The sequence below is a fragment of the Cupressus sempervirens genome, chromosome 10 (genome assembly GCF_028749045.1).
Source record: "Cupressus sempervirens isolate cs-2001-9-10 chromosome 10, ASM2874904v1, whole genome shotgun sequence".
NCBI lineage: Eukaryota > Viridiplantae > Streptophyta > Pinopsida > Cupressales > Cupressaceae > Cupressus > Cupressus sempervirens.
Window position 1 is genome coordinate 301,317,262 of NC_143127.1, and position 16,954 is coordinate 301,334,215.

At 35.9% G+C, this 16,954-nt stretch overlaps 1 protein-coding gene across 16 annotated transcripts in view; it reads right to left on the reverse strand.

Moving 5' to 3' along the window:
• The window catches only part of LOC149533827 (phosphatidylinositol 3-kinase, root isoform-like), a 246,894-nt gene that overhangs the window by 213,110 nt on the left and 16,830 nt on the right, over positions 1-16,954 (reverse strand). For 13 of the 16 annotated variants that reach the window (XM_089804320.1, XM_089804314.1, XM_089804311.1 and 10 more), the window contains 4 exons: positions 15,490-15,586; positions 15,256-15,352; positions 7,386-7,544; positions 7,063-7,272 (listed from right to left, as the gene is read on the reverse strand). In XM_089804320.1, the coding sequence (XP_089660446.1) occupies positions 7,063-7,272; positions 7,386-7,544; positions 15,256-15,352; positions 15,490-15,586 (563 nt within the window). The remainder of the gene's footprint in view (positions 1-7,062; positions 7,273-7,385; positions 7,545-15,255; positions 15,353-15,489; positions 15,587-16,954) is intronic. The other 3 variants (XM_089804325.1, XM_089804324.1, XM_089804326.1) reach the window with 1 other exon arrangement.

The following is a 16,954-nucleotide window of genomic DNA, read 5'->3' on the forward strand; positions in this document are numbered from 1 at the left end:
ATAACTTGAACTAAGCTTTTGATGGAGTTTTCTTTGAAATTTGAAAAGTAACAAACAATTACTTTCTCTTCCCTCCACATATCAGGCATATTAAATGCACCTATTTAAAATAGCATTAATTCACTTGATACTTTATAATAAGCTTATATAGTTATTAATTAAACAACTCAATTAATAACATCATTTGAATTAATGGCTGATTAATATATCTGAAAGTACCACACCGATTGCAATAATTTTTCACACATATTATTGCTCGATAGGCTTGCTAAAAATAGAAACTAGCTTTAAAAAATCACTATAAATAGAAATTCCCTCGAACTGAGCCAACTTACGAACAAGTCAATCACTGTGCATACCATGAGTCTGGTTGCCCCAGCCAAAAAACACTCTAGCCATAATTTGACTTATAAATAATAAGTACCAAATTAGAAACTCTATCAATGTCACCTTAGCTCCGTATAGCTACCAAACTTTACAAGTGCCCTACTAAAGATAGAAACTCTAACTTACCCAAAACAAACACTTACTATAATAATAAGTGTGCCAATCTAACTCAAACAAAGAGCACTCCTGAACATCCCTAACCTCTAGAGTGGGAATTGGCCTCTAATTTTGCATACAGGACCCTCTGACCAACAGCATTAGCCTATGAGGGTCAGGACATAAGCTAATCCTTTGAAAGTTGACACTCACAAATAAGGGAAAATACAGTCCACCCTTCCTGAAATCGCTTGTTCCCAAGCAATCTGAGAAATAAAGAACAGGTTAGTCCACCTGAATCCCAAAGGTAGAACTGTGTAATATCCATATGATCACCAACTATCTCTTGTAACATCATCACCAAACTAACTGACAAAATCTGCCTAACTCGAAGAAACCAAACAATAGATGTTGCAAGAGTGAAGATCTCAGAGGGAAGCAACTCGCAAGGCTTACAAAGCTTGCTTCCCAAAATTGATCAAAGTAAGCTATCGTACACACTATCCAACACATGTGCAACTGAACTTTGCATCAGCAAAGGCTCGTGCATAGGAGGATCAATAGGAAAGTTGTAAGCACTCCTCAATGTGTAAATTCCTGGAAACTCCTCAATGAGCTTTGTCTGAAATCTTGATGCACTGGAAGGATCCAAAACTCTAAAGTGAAGCTTGCCAAGAAGAACATCCTCGAACTTCAATTGGTAAACCCTAATCTCAACTTTACATTGCCCCAAGTGGTGAAGTCAATCAATGAGGCTTGCCCGAACTGCAACACTAACCCTATCATCACTCAAGTCCCAAAGCATATTGAACTCAAACCCATTCATACTGTGGAGATAAGAACATCCAAAGGCATCTATAATACAATCACTATCTCCATACTCAGCTAGGATCGCATGAATGTGTTGGCACTAAAAGTAATCCAACTTGCAACCATTGATCCCATCTATAGCAAATGGCAAATACCCATCCCACAAAGGATGGTAAAATCAAAAAACCAATCCACACCGATGAATCATCAAACCCTCTATTAGTGGATCAAAAAATAGTGATGAGTACTCACTATGCAGTCACAGTAGAATGCTCCCACCTCGGTCAAGTGATGATTGTCATCGTGTTGAATATAAGCTCTATCCTCTGACTCATCGCCAAAAACTCCTGTGGATGTAATCATGGGAGAATATTATGCAACATGTGGTTCTTTGATGCCCTCTACAAATGTGCTCATCCCAACTATATGATATATCATCTGCACCTGTAACTGTGATAACGGTGGCCATATCCTCAACCATTTCAAGGATAATGTCTAAGATGTTTATCTTAGACTTCCTGATTAGACCTACTGTCCTTTATGGCTCGACTGTTTGGGGGCCCTCCTAGTTGGCTACTGACTGGGCTCTGGTGGAATGGGTTCGAACTCTTCTTCTTCGGTGTTTCATTCACTATCAACTGACTACTCCTACCAGCATTATCTTGGCTAAGTTCGAGGCTCACCCCTTTAGACTTTACATGACCTTTGATTTGGTTTGGTTACTTCATAGACTCAAGGGATTTGCGCACTCTATTGATAGTAGATACCATTATTCTTACTTGGCCTACTATTCCTCAGCTTTGATTGCAGCCTCGAACCCAACTGGTCGTGCTCAGTGTTGGTACGCTCAGGCTTCCAATCTCCTTAGCTCCGTGGGTATCCATGTCAACTACCTTCCTCCCTTTCCGTATTCCTCGGACGCTCCTGCTCATCTCCTCCCTCCTTATTCGAAGTTGAATGAGATTACCAGGATGGACATCTTCAAGAGGTATATTCAAATGACTTGGGTCAACCCACCGGAGGGCCTCTGCCCTCATATGGCCTTCTATGCAGAGCACTATACTGACATTCAAGATGATATTAAAGTTCAACCTTACTACTCTTTCCAGTGGCAGCCCCATGCCTTATGTATCCAACTAGGTTTTTTCATAGTTGTGTTCGTCTTTTTATCCAGACAGATCATCAGACGAGCAGAGATGAGCGGATTTATTAGTGTTGTGACATGGGTGTGGCTAAGACAGAGATCCACTTCCTATTGTAATGTCCAATCTACTATGAGATTCGAGGGAGGTTCCATTTTCTATTTAGAAAGTGCAAGTCCTTGTCCTCCTTCGGGTATGTTGATCAATGGTGACTTGCACTGTATCTCTAGAAGGCTTTCTATCTTCAAGATCTCACTCTATGGATGTTATCACACTCTGGATCTACGTCCCATCATCATCTTCTCACTTCCTTTTTCACTCTAGTTACGTCTTCTAGAGGAACCAAGCAATCTAGGAGCCTGTTCAATGTTACTTACACCATATCGGTGAGACCGCGCAAAGATTGCATGCACATGCCCCATTTGCAGCAGTGATCCTCTCTTCGGCAATAGGTTCGGACTTCTCTGCACACAAACAGTTATCCTTCAGTTTTGAGCTACTTTTTGACGACTATGAACTCCTAGTTGTTTCGCAGTTTCGTGGTCTCTTTTGTAGTGTTGTTTCTTTTTCTTAGCTTCTTGCTCTGTTGGTTTCTTTTTTTCTAGGACACTGTTTGGTGGTCCTGTTGCCTACTTATCTCTATTTGTACTTTCAGTCCCTTAGGCCTGTTTGTGGTCTCTTGTTGGACATTAATAATTTATCTTATCTTATCTACTGGGAAGACAATTCCGGTGCATTATTGGCAAGTGGCCTTAGCAAGGCACTAGCTAGAGTTGAGAAGGAAGAAGACCTGGAAACTTTTGATGAGGACCAATTAATGAAGCTACTATTAGTGACCTTTGTGATGGCTAAGGAGAGATCTAAGAAGAAGATAGAGAAGAAGGCTAGAGTCCTAAGCAGAACCTTGGATACAATGAACATGCTTTTGCCCATTCCTTATGTATTTCAAGGTAGCGATGATGTAAAGGAACTTGGGCAAAGTTCTTGATGAGTTTGATAATCACTTTAGGTCAGTTGAGCATGCAGCAGAGGAGAAAGCTGGCAAAGAATACAAGGCTAAGAGATTCTCAAAGGTATGCAAATCTATAGCCAGTGATACTAAATAGATTAATGAGCATATTAAAGATGCGAAGAGCTGTATCTCTCAAAGAAAGAAAGTATACATTCAATGTATAAGATCAGCTAACTATGTAGCAGACTTATTTAAGCTCATCGGAGATGATGAGGAAGGCTTGGAGAAGCTTGCAAAGGTTTATGAAAAATCAGACCAAGCCACATCAAATTTTGAAAAGTGTCCAAGTTAATAGGCAAGATACTGAAAAGGTTTGTAGAGTTAAGGAGTCTTATTATTCTCTAAATTAAGGTAATGCAAAAGGATCTTGAGTTATTGGAAACAACACGACAGGCTTATGTTGTATCAAGTCCTATAGACCTCGAGGTGCAGAGATAGTTGCATATGCTTTGAATCATGAAATCCAGGTTGAAGAAACTTTGAAGAAGACTTGGGATATGGATTTCCAAGCATTAAAGGTAAATTATGCAGACATTCTTGGGCTAATATTTTGACTGTGTGTGTGTGTGTGTGTGTGTGTGTGTGTGTGTGGACTTGGATGTTTTTGGCATCTCGCCTTTGTCATTGATGTCAAAGGGGAAGAGATATAGTGAAAAATAAGGAGATTTAATATGATGAATACAGATCAAAGGGGGAGTATTGCCAGATCAGCTACTTAGAGCTTTTTGTGCCATCAATACCATACAAAGGGGGAGATTGTTAGCAAATGCATGCCAGGCAACCATACAGGTGTTCTCAGTGATGGAAACATATTCTTTGGTATGGCTGCTAGTGATGACAAGTTTCGGTTGGACAAATAGTTGAAAAATGCCCAAGTCCAGGAAGGGTATACAGAGTATAGTTGGACAAATTTGCTCAACAATGACAAATGATTTATCAGATGGGTCTACAACTTTAGGAACATGCTGTATGGGATATATATGGTCTACTATTATGATCATCTGTGTTAGTATGTGATGCAAAATTAGATATAGCAGTGCAAAGTGGCACAGGTTCAGAAAGCCAATGTTACAGGACAGATTTTGATATTCGGATAATTTCTCTTAGAAACCTACTTAGCATTGAAGGGAGGGCATCCAAGGTCTTAACTCTTGGATAGCATAATCTAATTTTGTGTTTTGACACAGGTATGAACACATTTGGTAAAAAAATTTTGGAGCTGACTGAAATAATGAGTTGAAGTGGTATAAAGGAAAGTATTTTGGTATGCAAGGAAAAGAAGAATTATGATATGTTGTTATGATATGTGAGCCTTGATGTTGGATGTCAAAACAGAGTAGATGCAAGCTTCATTGGAGCTGCATTGTGATGCTATGTAAGGTTCACAGTATATGATCTGAACTTCATGTAATATTTCATGTATTGGATAATTAGTTCTTGAAGGTGGTTTTAACCTTCATCTTTGAGCAGTGAGCTCCCTTTTGTTCTCACAACTCTTAACAAGGTTGAAGACCTTTAACAAAGTCTAGTCTCCTGACAAGGACTTGTCCTCTAACAGGGACTAATGTACTAAATGTTTGGTATCGACTCCTAACAGGGTCAGGTCTCCTAAAAGGAACACATTTATATTAGTGCATGATCTTGTGGGTATACCCCTCTCAATGTTGCTTGATCCTAGCACTATAGACATTGTGCACACTAACATTTTCAATGGGAATGGCAGTGGGGATGGCGATGGCGATTAGATAAATTCAGTAATTCTTGAAGTATCTTATTCATAACGTTAAACATAAAAATAATTAATAAAATGCTAAAATTCCTTTCATTATATAATTGCAATTCTAATCCCCTGAACCAACTCTCTTGAACCACATAAGAAACCAATTATATCATGTATTTTAGAAACAATGAAAGCGATCCAAAAATCATATCTTTGATTAAATAACTCCCTATAGGATGAGCTTCAAGGAGACCCAAAACGTTGGAAACGCTGCACAATGACATTGAAACAAACAAAATTATTACATTTTCCTATGAAATTCTGAAGTCTCAAATATTTATTTATGATCCACAAGAATGCCTCCCCACTATTTGGTGCTTTATTCCAGTTCCATCAACAACCCTACGCTATTTTCAATTTGAAATATCATGTTGAAAGTTGGGTGTAGATCTGGATAGATAATTGAGCTGAGTGGTATACATTATATCAAGATACAGCTAGAATTTGTTCTCAAAATTCTGCACACTTCTATCAAGGAGGGCATCAAAAATAGTTTCAACATAGTCCATATTCATTTTAATTTCCAGTTCTCAAGTTGTAATAGTCTACCATAATTGTAATCATGCCCGTAAATATCTTTATATGAATAGATCTGAGGAATATTTTATTCCCAAAAAAATTTAATATTTTCCAGAAGAAAAATAACGAGCAAATATTGATAATAAATGAGTGATACACTGAACCAGAAGAAACTTAATTCATGCCAATTCGATAGTGGGGAACAAGAAGAAACTTTAAAAGGATATGATTTGATTCAAAAAAGGTAAAGATGTGGTCATATTTCAAAAGGTACAAATCTATAATTGGACAGGTCAAGATGACTTAATATATGCTTTTGTGAAGGCAAAATGATCAATTTGCATTTGGAAAAGTCAAGTCAGTCGTTTCCCAATCCCCTGACTACATAAGGCCATGTATCTTCATTCCAAATCATCGTTGCAATTTGTGCTCTTAGCACTTCCTACTAGCAGATGTGTAGTTTCTGCTTATTTTTTAAGCTTCCAAGGAAATCCAGGGATGTGTCCCCTACCATTTTTCATGTGTCCCTGTAGCAGGGATGCTCCAAGGATGCAAAGACGCCTCGGAAACATCCCAACTAACATCCCCTAAACCCCTTTGCTTATATGAAATACGTCCAAAGCATTTGAAGGAACACCAAGAAATGGTGAGGACAAGAAGCTAGCATCCTCATACTGGGTATATTCCAGTGTTGTGAGTCCATGACCATCCAAGGACCAACCATCCCCATGCAGAAAACCTAGAAAAAAAAAACCCTCTGGTAAATAACAAATTCAAAAAAGCACAAGCTCTGTCATCATTCGCTTGCAAATGATTGCACATTCACAGACTTTAATGGGATACCCTCCTGTATTCGAGGTAGTGGATTTGTCCGTAAACACATTGGCAGAGGATTTTATTTTGTTCGTACTTCATACATTAGATGCAGCCAGGCTCTGTGGATGATTACTCATTCATGTGATAGAGGTTATGGGGGTCACCTTGACCTCCTAAAGTGACAGGAACAGAATGGTGGGAAGAAATAATTAGTGAGTTAGATGACAGCTAGATCAATTATTATACCAGATTTCTTGGTCAGAATAAAGGGACAAAATGGCATGTGTGATGAACGTGTGGCACCTTAGTCATTGACAAAAGCTAAGATATGATCCCGGACAAATGTTGTATTGTAATTTGTAATTATATATATCAAGAAACGTGAAGTCCAAAGATCAAAGTTGTAATTTTGACAAACTCTAAAAAATGTTCCAGCAAAGAAAAAATTAATAATAATGGCATCCCCTGTTTCAAACAGCTGCTTAAGTAAAACAACCAACCTGGAAACAAACTGGATGCTCAAAGGGCCAAAGATAGACAATGAGATGTAGATGTGACATTCCAATCCGTTGTCTTTCTCTTTCTTTAATGTCCCTAATAGCCTTGAATGTGAGTTCATCAAGCCAATCAATGCGTTGAATCTGGCCCCGCTCATATTTATTTTCTAGCTTCTCCAAGCGTTCAATCTCTCCACATTCTTGCTTAGGTACCTATATCATAATAGTAAGTAGCAACTTATTCTAACATACCACTTACTGGATTCCATATATATAAACAATTATTAGTAAGCATATGGCATTTCACTGCATTTTAATTAGTTAACCTTTCCGGGCGTAGTACTATCCACTGAACCATCTGCTATTCTCCCAAGGCAGAGCCTGAGTTTCTGTTGTCCTGTTTTAAGTTGTTTCTTGCTGTTGAAAAGGCGCAGGGTGGCACCCCCAACGACCACATCCTGCTTAAAAGAAGATACATCCCAAACCTGCAGTTTCAAATGGCCATGTCTTTCGTCAAAATAGTTTAAATATTCCACAGGTCAGTGCTTTTTGGAGGAATGAAGAAAAAGATAAATGGTATTTACTACAGGACTACAAACAAAATGCATCAGCTTAGTAGCTGGTAGCTGGTCATTGAATCAGTTATGGCTTTCCTGGCCTACAATGTGCAAAATGAAATGGCAACTGCTTTAGGTTAAGCATATATAGTCTATATGTTTCCAAATATATCCTGGAATTCCTCAAAGACAACCTGTATTGCATATGGCAAGCAAAAACCAACATTGAGTAATTTCAACTAAATAGGACAAATTATCTAGAAGAAGAGAGCTATAATGAGCATGCAATGCCAATCTACTTTCAACATGAAAGACCCTAAGTAAGGTTGCTGTAAGACCGTTGCTATTTCTTTTTCCACCTTCCCCACACAAATTATTAATTACACAAGATCCACCAAGACCAATTCAAACAATCAGTCTTATGGTTGTCCGAACATTGTAAAATAAGAATTAAATAAATTAAATTGTCAGCTAGAAGGGCAATTATACACCAAATATGCATAGGAAAAAAGATGGCATTAATTGACCTTGGCTGTATTGTGTTTTTGTCCTTTTTAGTATCCTGAAGTCATTTTTGGACAACGAGAGGACTGCCTTTACATTCATAGAAAATGATTACATGCCCGACAAAAAAATCAGTAATATAGAAATATGCTGTCATATGCAACTCAAATATCATCTTGAAGAAAAACTGCAACCATCAAGAAAACATCATAGACATCAGATGTGATCCAGGTGACAGGACGTTCCAGCTCAGTCAATATCTTATCTTAATAATAAATTTTGAATAGAAAATATAAACAAAATGCCCTCATCTCTCCACCACCTACAGTCTGTTGAAGGTTGTTTTGGCATATCTTGGACCTTCAATTACTTATAGTCTATATTCCATGGAGTTTTGGGGATGAGGACAGCAGTGGATGGAGAACGTGTTTCCGATACGGGTACTCTTTAGGGCCAATTTTTAGCGGATTGTAGGGAACGACTGTTAAAATAATAGATGAATTTTTATATAGAGAGAAATTTCAATTGTGCATATCATAACATTGATAAAGCATTCATCATAGACATTTTAGTAGCTTAATAAACAGAATTAGACTTGAATTGAGATTTCACATTTGAATCAGTAAGCAAATTAACAAAATTCAAATACTTTCATTGTCTATATATGGCATACAACAGCAAAAATGCCCAAAAGCTACAAGTTTCAAGCATAAAATATTAAAATGTAAATACCATAACCAGACTACTAAACAATAAACATAAAAGTTCATAAATAATATATATGTCCATGATCACTAGATAGTAGGTCTGAGAATCTAATCAAGTACTTCTTTTACTGTTATTCACTCCTTGACCAGCTGCTCCTCTTACTTTTCTTCTGCTTTGTGAATGTGAAAATGAATTTATTTTTCTTCTTTTTGGTTATTTTATGCTTAGATTAGGCTTGGTTATTCCTAAATATGGTTTGTGTGTCCTTGTGGACCAGCCAACCTTTTCTTCAAATTTATATCTAATCATCCAAAAAAGGCTTGGGCCACCAGGAACTTCTGGTCGTCCCCTATGACCCTAACCACCGTTACAGCAGTTGCAAGGTCATTTCCAGCACAAAAAAAGGGTACAAGAGGGGGGAAGGGAAAATAACATCCCCATATCATAATAGAGGCATACCAGGGATGGGAGTGGATGAAAAAACACGGGGGATGTGTCCCCATGGAGCATAGTTTACAATCATGCTATTAGAATACTAATTTTAATGAACTCTAATCATTAATGCCCTGTGCATCCTGATTTGTAGCATTACATTTTATGGATGTACATAAATATGGGACCAATTTCCATTCCCAACTGATATTTATGCTCCAATGATGTTGCAATGAGCCCCACTGGCTTACTCTAAATCAATGTTGTACAATCATTTTTTAGTTTTTTTAATTTTTATAGTTTTTTGTGTTTGAGCATATATGTTTTTTTTTTGTTTTTTTCCAAATATATAGATAAATGCTAAACTTGAAATGCAAAGAAATGAGATTGAATTCAGCTCCAACTTGATTGCAATAATTCACTTGCAGTTGTTTGCAATGTACACACATGAATGCAATAACTGATTTATTTAAAGGACCTGGAAATTGAAGAATGGTTTTGGATTTTAACTTGCAGCAGGTATGTATGACAGTGCACACCAAGCTAGATAACAGTTCACAGCCCTTGGTATAGAATGGCTGCCAGTATTGGAAGTGAAACACAGCTAAAATGTGAAGCACAGCACTCTAGAATTCAAAAGTCTCTTCTAGGGAATGAATCGCAGGTGTGCTGACCTGCCACACTACCTTAACTGGCTGGTGCCGCCTCAATATATGATGCCCAAACCTCAGGTAAATGGTTTCTAACAGCAGAATAACAAACAGACCAGGTAGCCACTGAAAAGAACTACACACCAGCAGGAATTTGTTCAAACAGACCCTTCCTATCACCTTCCAATTATCAGAAATCACTCTCAGCATAGAACTTGATCAGAAACACAATTTGTTGGCAATGGAGGCCAACTCAAAATGTATAGCAGCAACAGGAAATTCCCAATTCCTCAAACTCCAACACAAAAACCCTTCATACTCTCAATTGCATAATGGAATGAATTGCTTTCTCACAAAGCATTGTTTTTATAATAATTAAAGATGTTTTCTTCAAGACACCAAAAACAAGTAGCTTCTCTCACATGCTTTTCACTAAAGAACCTTCATCAATACACTTTTCAATTAGAAGCCTTCATTTAATAACTCTGAATTAATAATAAATAACTCCCAAGCTAAAAGCTTCATGAAGACACTTTTTACTTAAAAGGCTTCTTCAACACTCATTTCATTTAAAAGCATTGCTTTTAAGACTTAGGATTATATTCCATGTGAATTAATGATTAATACCCCCACTAGGCGCCCAAAAGCAATTTATAAAACTTCAACTCAATATATACCACTGAAAGTGGCAATATCATCACTGACTCAATATAGCGCCTAGGTGCCTGCCAGAAATGGAAATCACCATCACTGACATAATAAAAGTAGTAGGTTGATCACCATGGACCTAAGTCACAAGGTTCGAGTTCGAGTTCGAGTTCGACAACTATGAAGTTCGGATGAAATTCGACAAGTCAAAAAAATCAAAAAAAATTCGACATTAAATTCGCCTTATGCTATTTTCAAAAAATTATATGTTATTTACTATTTACAAAAATAAATATAATTTTTTAATATAAATATGGGATGATTTCAATAAAAAATAAAAAATATAACTTCTACAGTTATTTTAAAAATGTCTTCTATCATAATAAAAATTAATTCTAATATTTTAATACTATAATGTTTTAATACAAATATCAAACTATTTTAATATAAAATCATAAAAATAATAACTTATTACAGTTAACAATTTTATAGTTTCTAAAATTAAAAAATATATAAAATATATAATTTTTCTATCATAATAAATTTACTTTAATATTTCAATATTATAAAACAAATGACAAAAATATAAATTAAAATAAATTTTGAAACCTAAATAACCAAGCACCTTAGAAAAACAAAACAAAATCATGTGAAAGAAATGAAATCATTCGGAATGACGAATGGGCAGCAATGGCGGATGAACAGGCAACAATGGCGGACGACCAGAAGGAATCACTCGCCGTCGCTACAGCAACCAACTTCTTAGCCGTCGTCACTGCACCTGCAATCTTCTCACGATTCTGAACAATTGATGCATTCCTCCCGTCGTCAACTGATGCATTCCCTCCGCCGTCGAAAACCCTAAAAAACACAATAATAAACAGCTTTTTTTTTCCTGCCATACGAATTTATGTCGAACTTTGACGAATTTGTTTATTTTTTTATGGGTTCGCCAAATTTCGAACCTGGAGCCGAAAATTCGGCAAACCCTATGACACAGCCATGGACCCTCTAACCACTCTGCCAGACCACAGGGAGCACAATGATGGACTGACCTTGCTGACTACCTGCCAACTGCTAAAAATAGGGGACATTACAAATGTATCCATTTACTTCACATTCAGCTAGTTATTCAAATACATAATTTATGTCTCTTCCATTTATCTTCAACTTTTTCTAGAATGTAAATGTATAAATATGAATCCCAAAAACAAGAAATCAGTTAGCAGGCATCTTGTCAAAAAATTATGTTTAAGATTGGCAAATCCACTGATTCTTACCCTCTATTCTATGCAATATAGTCATACTCTAATGGCCCATTCATTGTTTGATTAGACTCATCTATAGTGTGTTTAATTTGATTTTCAATGTGCATTTCTTCTTTGGAAATAAATATTAGTAGTGTCATGGCTCTAGAATAAACTATGATGAAAGCTTTTGGACACCAAACTAGTATCTCATCAAATCACAAGATAATTGGGTACATTTGATCCCCCACGAGTAAATTTTCAAATATCACATCAGATAAAGTATATTGTTCCAATTCAGGTTTACCAGAAAGACACATATTGTCCACAAAAAGCCCTTGTGGTATTTGCGTGTGTCAACCATGGATACTATAATGGTTATTTATTGAATTAATTATGCACTAATTACCAATAATAATGGAATTGAATGTAAAGAAACTCCTAGAACTGCTGTTAAACCCTTTCCAAGCATTCTGCCTTTCCCATTGTCAATGTTACGATATGCCTTTTTATGAGACTACCACTGGTCCTGCCACTGCTCTTTTAGTGAGATCTACACTATTTTTCTATATTTCATTTCTGGTTTTCTAAAATGCAAAACTTCACTGTTTGCATTCTTCTTCTGAGTTCCAAGGACCTCTCAGTAAATACTGTCCAAACTTTTAAGCTTACTGGTCCCTTGTGATCCAAACTCCAACACCTATGTGTTCGACATGTAGCTTATAGAATTGTAGGATTCATGTATAAACCAAACCCTGAAACTCTTATTAATCGCCACAATCCTAAAATCTCATTGCTCAATCTAAAAGTTCTCCTAGCAAACTGCAACAATCTACTCTAGGTTTTGGATTGCTTCAACAAAATAATATGGGACCTTCAACTTGCCCTTGGATTCTATTTTTCTACTCCACCACAATAAAATGGGATTCCTCTTGGCTTACAACTGTTAAAAAAATGTATACACCTCCAATGCCAAATGATTTACCAAACAAAGCCTAAAACAAATGTAAACAATCTATGTCCATAAAGCCATAAACAATGACAAATTTATTTCTTACATTAACCCATTGAAAGAAAAAATGCAAGAAATTAAATCTACAGAAATATCAGCAACATGACAACATGTAAAACAGATCTTAGAAAGAGAGGATAAGAAAACAAAAACAAAAAAGCATAGACAAGAGAGATGAAAAAAAAAAAAACTTGGGTAAACCTAGCCTCTAAAGCACCAAAACAACATATTATTCGGCACCAAAACAATGTATTATTCAACAATAAACAGTCATAATACAATATCAAGCTTAATGCCTTAATGTGGGATCAACATCCTAGTCTTCTAGAAGAAATCTGGCAGCATGACCCTGCAAAATACATTATGTAATATCTTCATCTCAAGCCCTCAATATAGAGACACAAGAAGGCTCTGAAAACTATCAAAAAGCAATACCATGGGCCAAATAAAGTCCCAAAATACCATGGTAAGAATTCTCACATCCCCCAATGGTCAAAAAGCTGTTACTGATACATCCCCTTATGCATCATAAACATGTCAAAGCCTCCCAGCAAACTTGGGTACTCCACTTTGTCATTTACCTCCTTTAGAAATGTACCATGACATGCATCTTAGACTGTTATAATTTGGTCAAGAGTTTAAACTCCACTGCATAAGCCTCTCCTTGCACTCTCTTAAGCACTCCATAGAATCTCGTATGTACTTACAATATCATAGATGTTCATTCCCCCCTTACATGACATAAGGCCTTTCAAATTTTGGCACACATGTCATACCAAGGTATACACATGGTATAATGGCTGTCATAAATAGGAAGTGCTTTTCCATGAGCGCAAATAAACATTACAAATTATTAGATAATTAAAAAATTAAAAAACAAGGATTTGAAAGGTGTATGGCACACCTAATCCCAACATTCCTCCACTTTCTAGCATCTTGCGATAATAAAGGTTAAGCTCCAACAAATTTATGAACTATTCACCAATGTCATGTCCTTTTTCCAACTAACGCAATAATTAAAATAATATTTGAAGTTGTCTCAATGACTTTATATTATGACAAAGGCAACTTTATATTATTTTATTTTGAAAAAAGGTCCAATCTAATGTTAAAAAGTGGACCTAATAAAGTGTCATTAGGAAAAGAGGGCAAAGGTGATGGCTTAGTAAAAAGCATTTCTTGACATTATTTCTAAGATAATTTTTTTGGCAACAAAACAAAATAATATTATATTCTCTCAAATAGCCTATAAAAGTAGGAGATGGGCATTTAAGAAAAAAATCTATTGTATTTTTGCCGAGACCTTTTCCTTGAAAATCAGGCACATGATGTTTTATCTTTTCGCTGGAGGGCAAACAACCTCTTGGTTTCCAGATTAAATTTTGAGATGAAAACCAGAGGGATCTAATAGAGGAAATTCATCTAGGGATTGCATATGTGCAAAATAACATCAATAGAACTCATATAATCTTTTTCAGACAAACAATATTTTGGCAATGTGAGTGTGCTACAAAGAAATATACCTCCTCCATTCCAAGCCCTTGCTATATGAACCTAAGCAGACCCAGAAAACCACCATTAAATTAATGCCCTAATTCCAATCATGGTCTCAAAATATTATAGTAAAAATCTCACAACACACTATATGAAGTAGTCTCCAAAATAAAATGCAACTCCTCTTACACACTAACACGTCATAAATTCCAGCATAAGATGCCATGGGTGCATTATTTGCATTCTCATTGGCTATGAGGAGAACGATGCTCCATGACTCCCAATCTCTGACCTCCTTTGGTAACCTCATAACATATCTGACATAATCTAACAATAATAATAAAATAATATCCCTCAATTTCTCATGGGCATCCAAGTTACACATTTCAAGAAAATTGGAGACCTAATATTATCGAGTAGGATTAAAATTTAAATGACACAATCCTAACAAATAAGTCCCTTTAAAAACAGAAAATAAGAGTAAGAAACAGAATCCATGTTTGGTATGGGAGATGAAGTTAGTGCAAACCCTACCTAGGAGAATGCGAAGATTTTGCATAAAGAGACTTGGGTCAAAGGCTTGAACCTGGACAGATAACCATAGCTTCTAATTCATCTGGCCCTATCATCAAATGGGAGAGCTTTTTTTTTCCTCGCTGAGAAAACTATAATTCAGACTAGTGCTATTTACAGGTCCGATATTGATGGTCACTCGTCGTAATCCATAACCATCTTCCTGTTTTCCAGAGTTCATGCCTCATTTTGTTCAAACAAAATTACAAAACAAAGAGTATAATTCATATTATCATATCCAAGATCTAGTAATTCACTCCAGCATCACTTACAGTTCTAAAAAGAAATTATTAATATCACAAAAATATTACTTCCACAAAAACAGCAAGATACCATGTGAAAATTATAACAGAAAGCCCATTCAAACTTACAGTAAAAGCAAGCTGTGAATGAGCAGTCAAATCCCTGTACTTTGCAGTTAATGTACTGTATTCGTTCCAGTAAATTGGTTTTCCTTGAGATTCCAGCCTGTTAAAAATAGAATGCAGTTTCTTACAGAAATTTGATGTCTTTGTTAAAAGCAATATACATCCAGTAATCTCCAAAGATTAAATTAGGTTCTGTAAAAACCCTCATTGAAAACAATAAATGTCTTCATTATTAACCTTGTTCTCGAAGGGAGCCCAAACAGAGCACCATCAATGTATAAGGCACATTCAACATATAGTTCGGGAGTGGGAATCTCAAAACCAGCTTCCCCTTCTGCAAAATAATAAAATTCTTCCATCAGTCCACTGAAATAGTTAACATGCAACATTAGTTCTATGATAAACAATATGCCAAAAAAGTTTCAAAAGGTCTCAGCAAGCATGCCTGGAGTTAAGTCACCATTCCTTAGCTAGGAAAGCAATCTATTATGATACTACATTCACAAAAAAGAAAATCCAATGCTTTTGTAAGAGGGCAAGACTGTTGTCTAGAGAAAAAGAAAAATACAACAAATATGTGGCAAAAGAAGAGCTTCAAATTAAATTTTGGTTTCTGCCAATGTGAATCTACAGTCCCCCTACCAATAACCTCAGATGTATATAAAACACATTGTTCATCCTTGGACTTCAAATTTCTCATTGATTGTATTTAATTAATAGATGAGGCCAAAATATTTTTTGTCAGTGATTGTTTTCGTTTTCTGGGTGAGACCTAAATGCTGCACATTGACTCTATTTATTTTAGAAAAATTCAATAATAAAGAAGATGATGAACCAATTGTTGTGCTAATAATGTCATGTACCACACTTTCATGACAAGCCGAACTGGAGATCAATTAAATGGATGACTTTGACCAACTGCTTCAAGATGTGTCTTAGAAATTATTATTAGCTATGAAAATTTATTTTCCCCTTTGATAGCTCAAATGAAATTATTATATTTTTTATCCTTATCAGTTTGATGCAGTCAGCTTCCGAGAGAAACCCTGACTGTTCATAGATACAAAATCTTTAAGAAGTGTCACATTTAACTTTTAAAAGAACAAATCTCAATGAGAAGTTTAGCCTCTTTTATTCTAAGGATTCTAGGTACATATTATTTGGTTTATTCTCGTTAAATTACTTGGAAGTTAAAAGCAATTGAAGCCTTCTTACAAGTTTCCAGGCTGAAAAGACCAAAGTAAAATCAGTATTTTGTCTTGCAAGAGATGCACTTTGTTCCATATGCCTCACTGACCTGAAATAACGGCTAACATAAACTTTAGATTCTGCCAATACCAGCAATGCTGAATATGACCATAATGTCATGACTCTTATATCCATTGATCAAAATTTGCTGAATTTTATTAGTGCAAAACTATTGGGATCTAACAGATCTTATTAATATTTACCCATAGATTTTGATAATTCCCCACAGATTTTGGTAGTGTTGAATGTGATTTAATTTATCTCAGATTGGAACTATGAATGTCTTTTCGTTTTCAGAATTGAATGATTACTGATTTCTGATTTGATATCTGCAGATTCCAATCTGAATACGATAGTCTTGATCAATCTCGATTGTATGTGAAGTAGATTCAACATTAACAAATACTGAAAGTCAAAGTGTAATGGCATAACTCAAAGTAAGGCGGAGCATTTA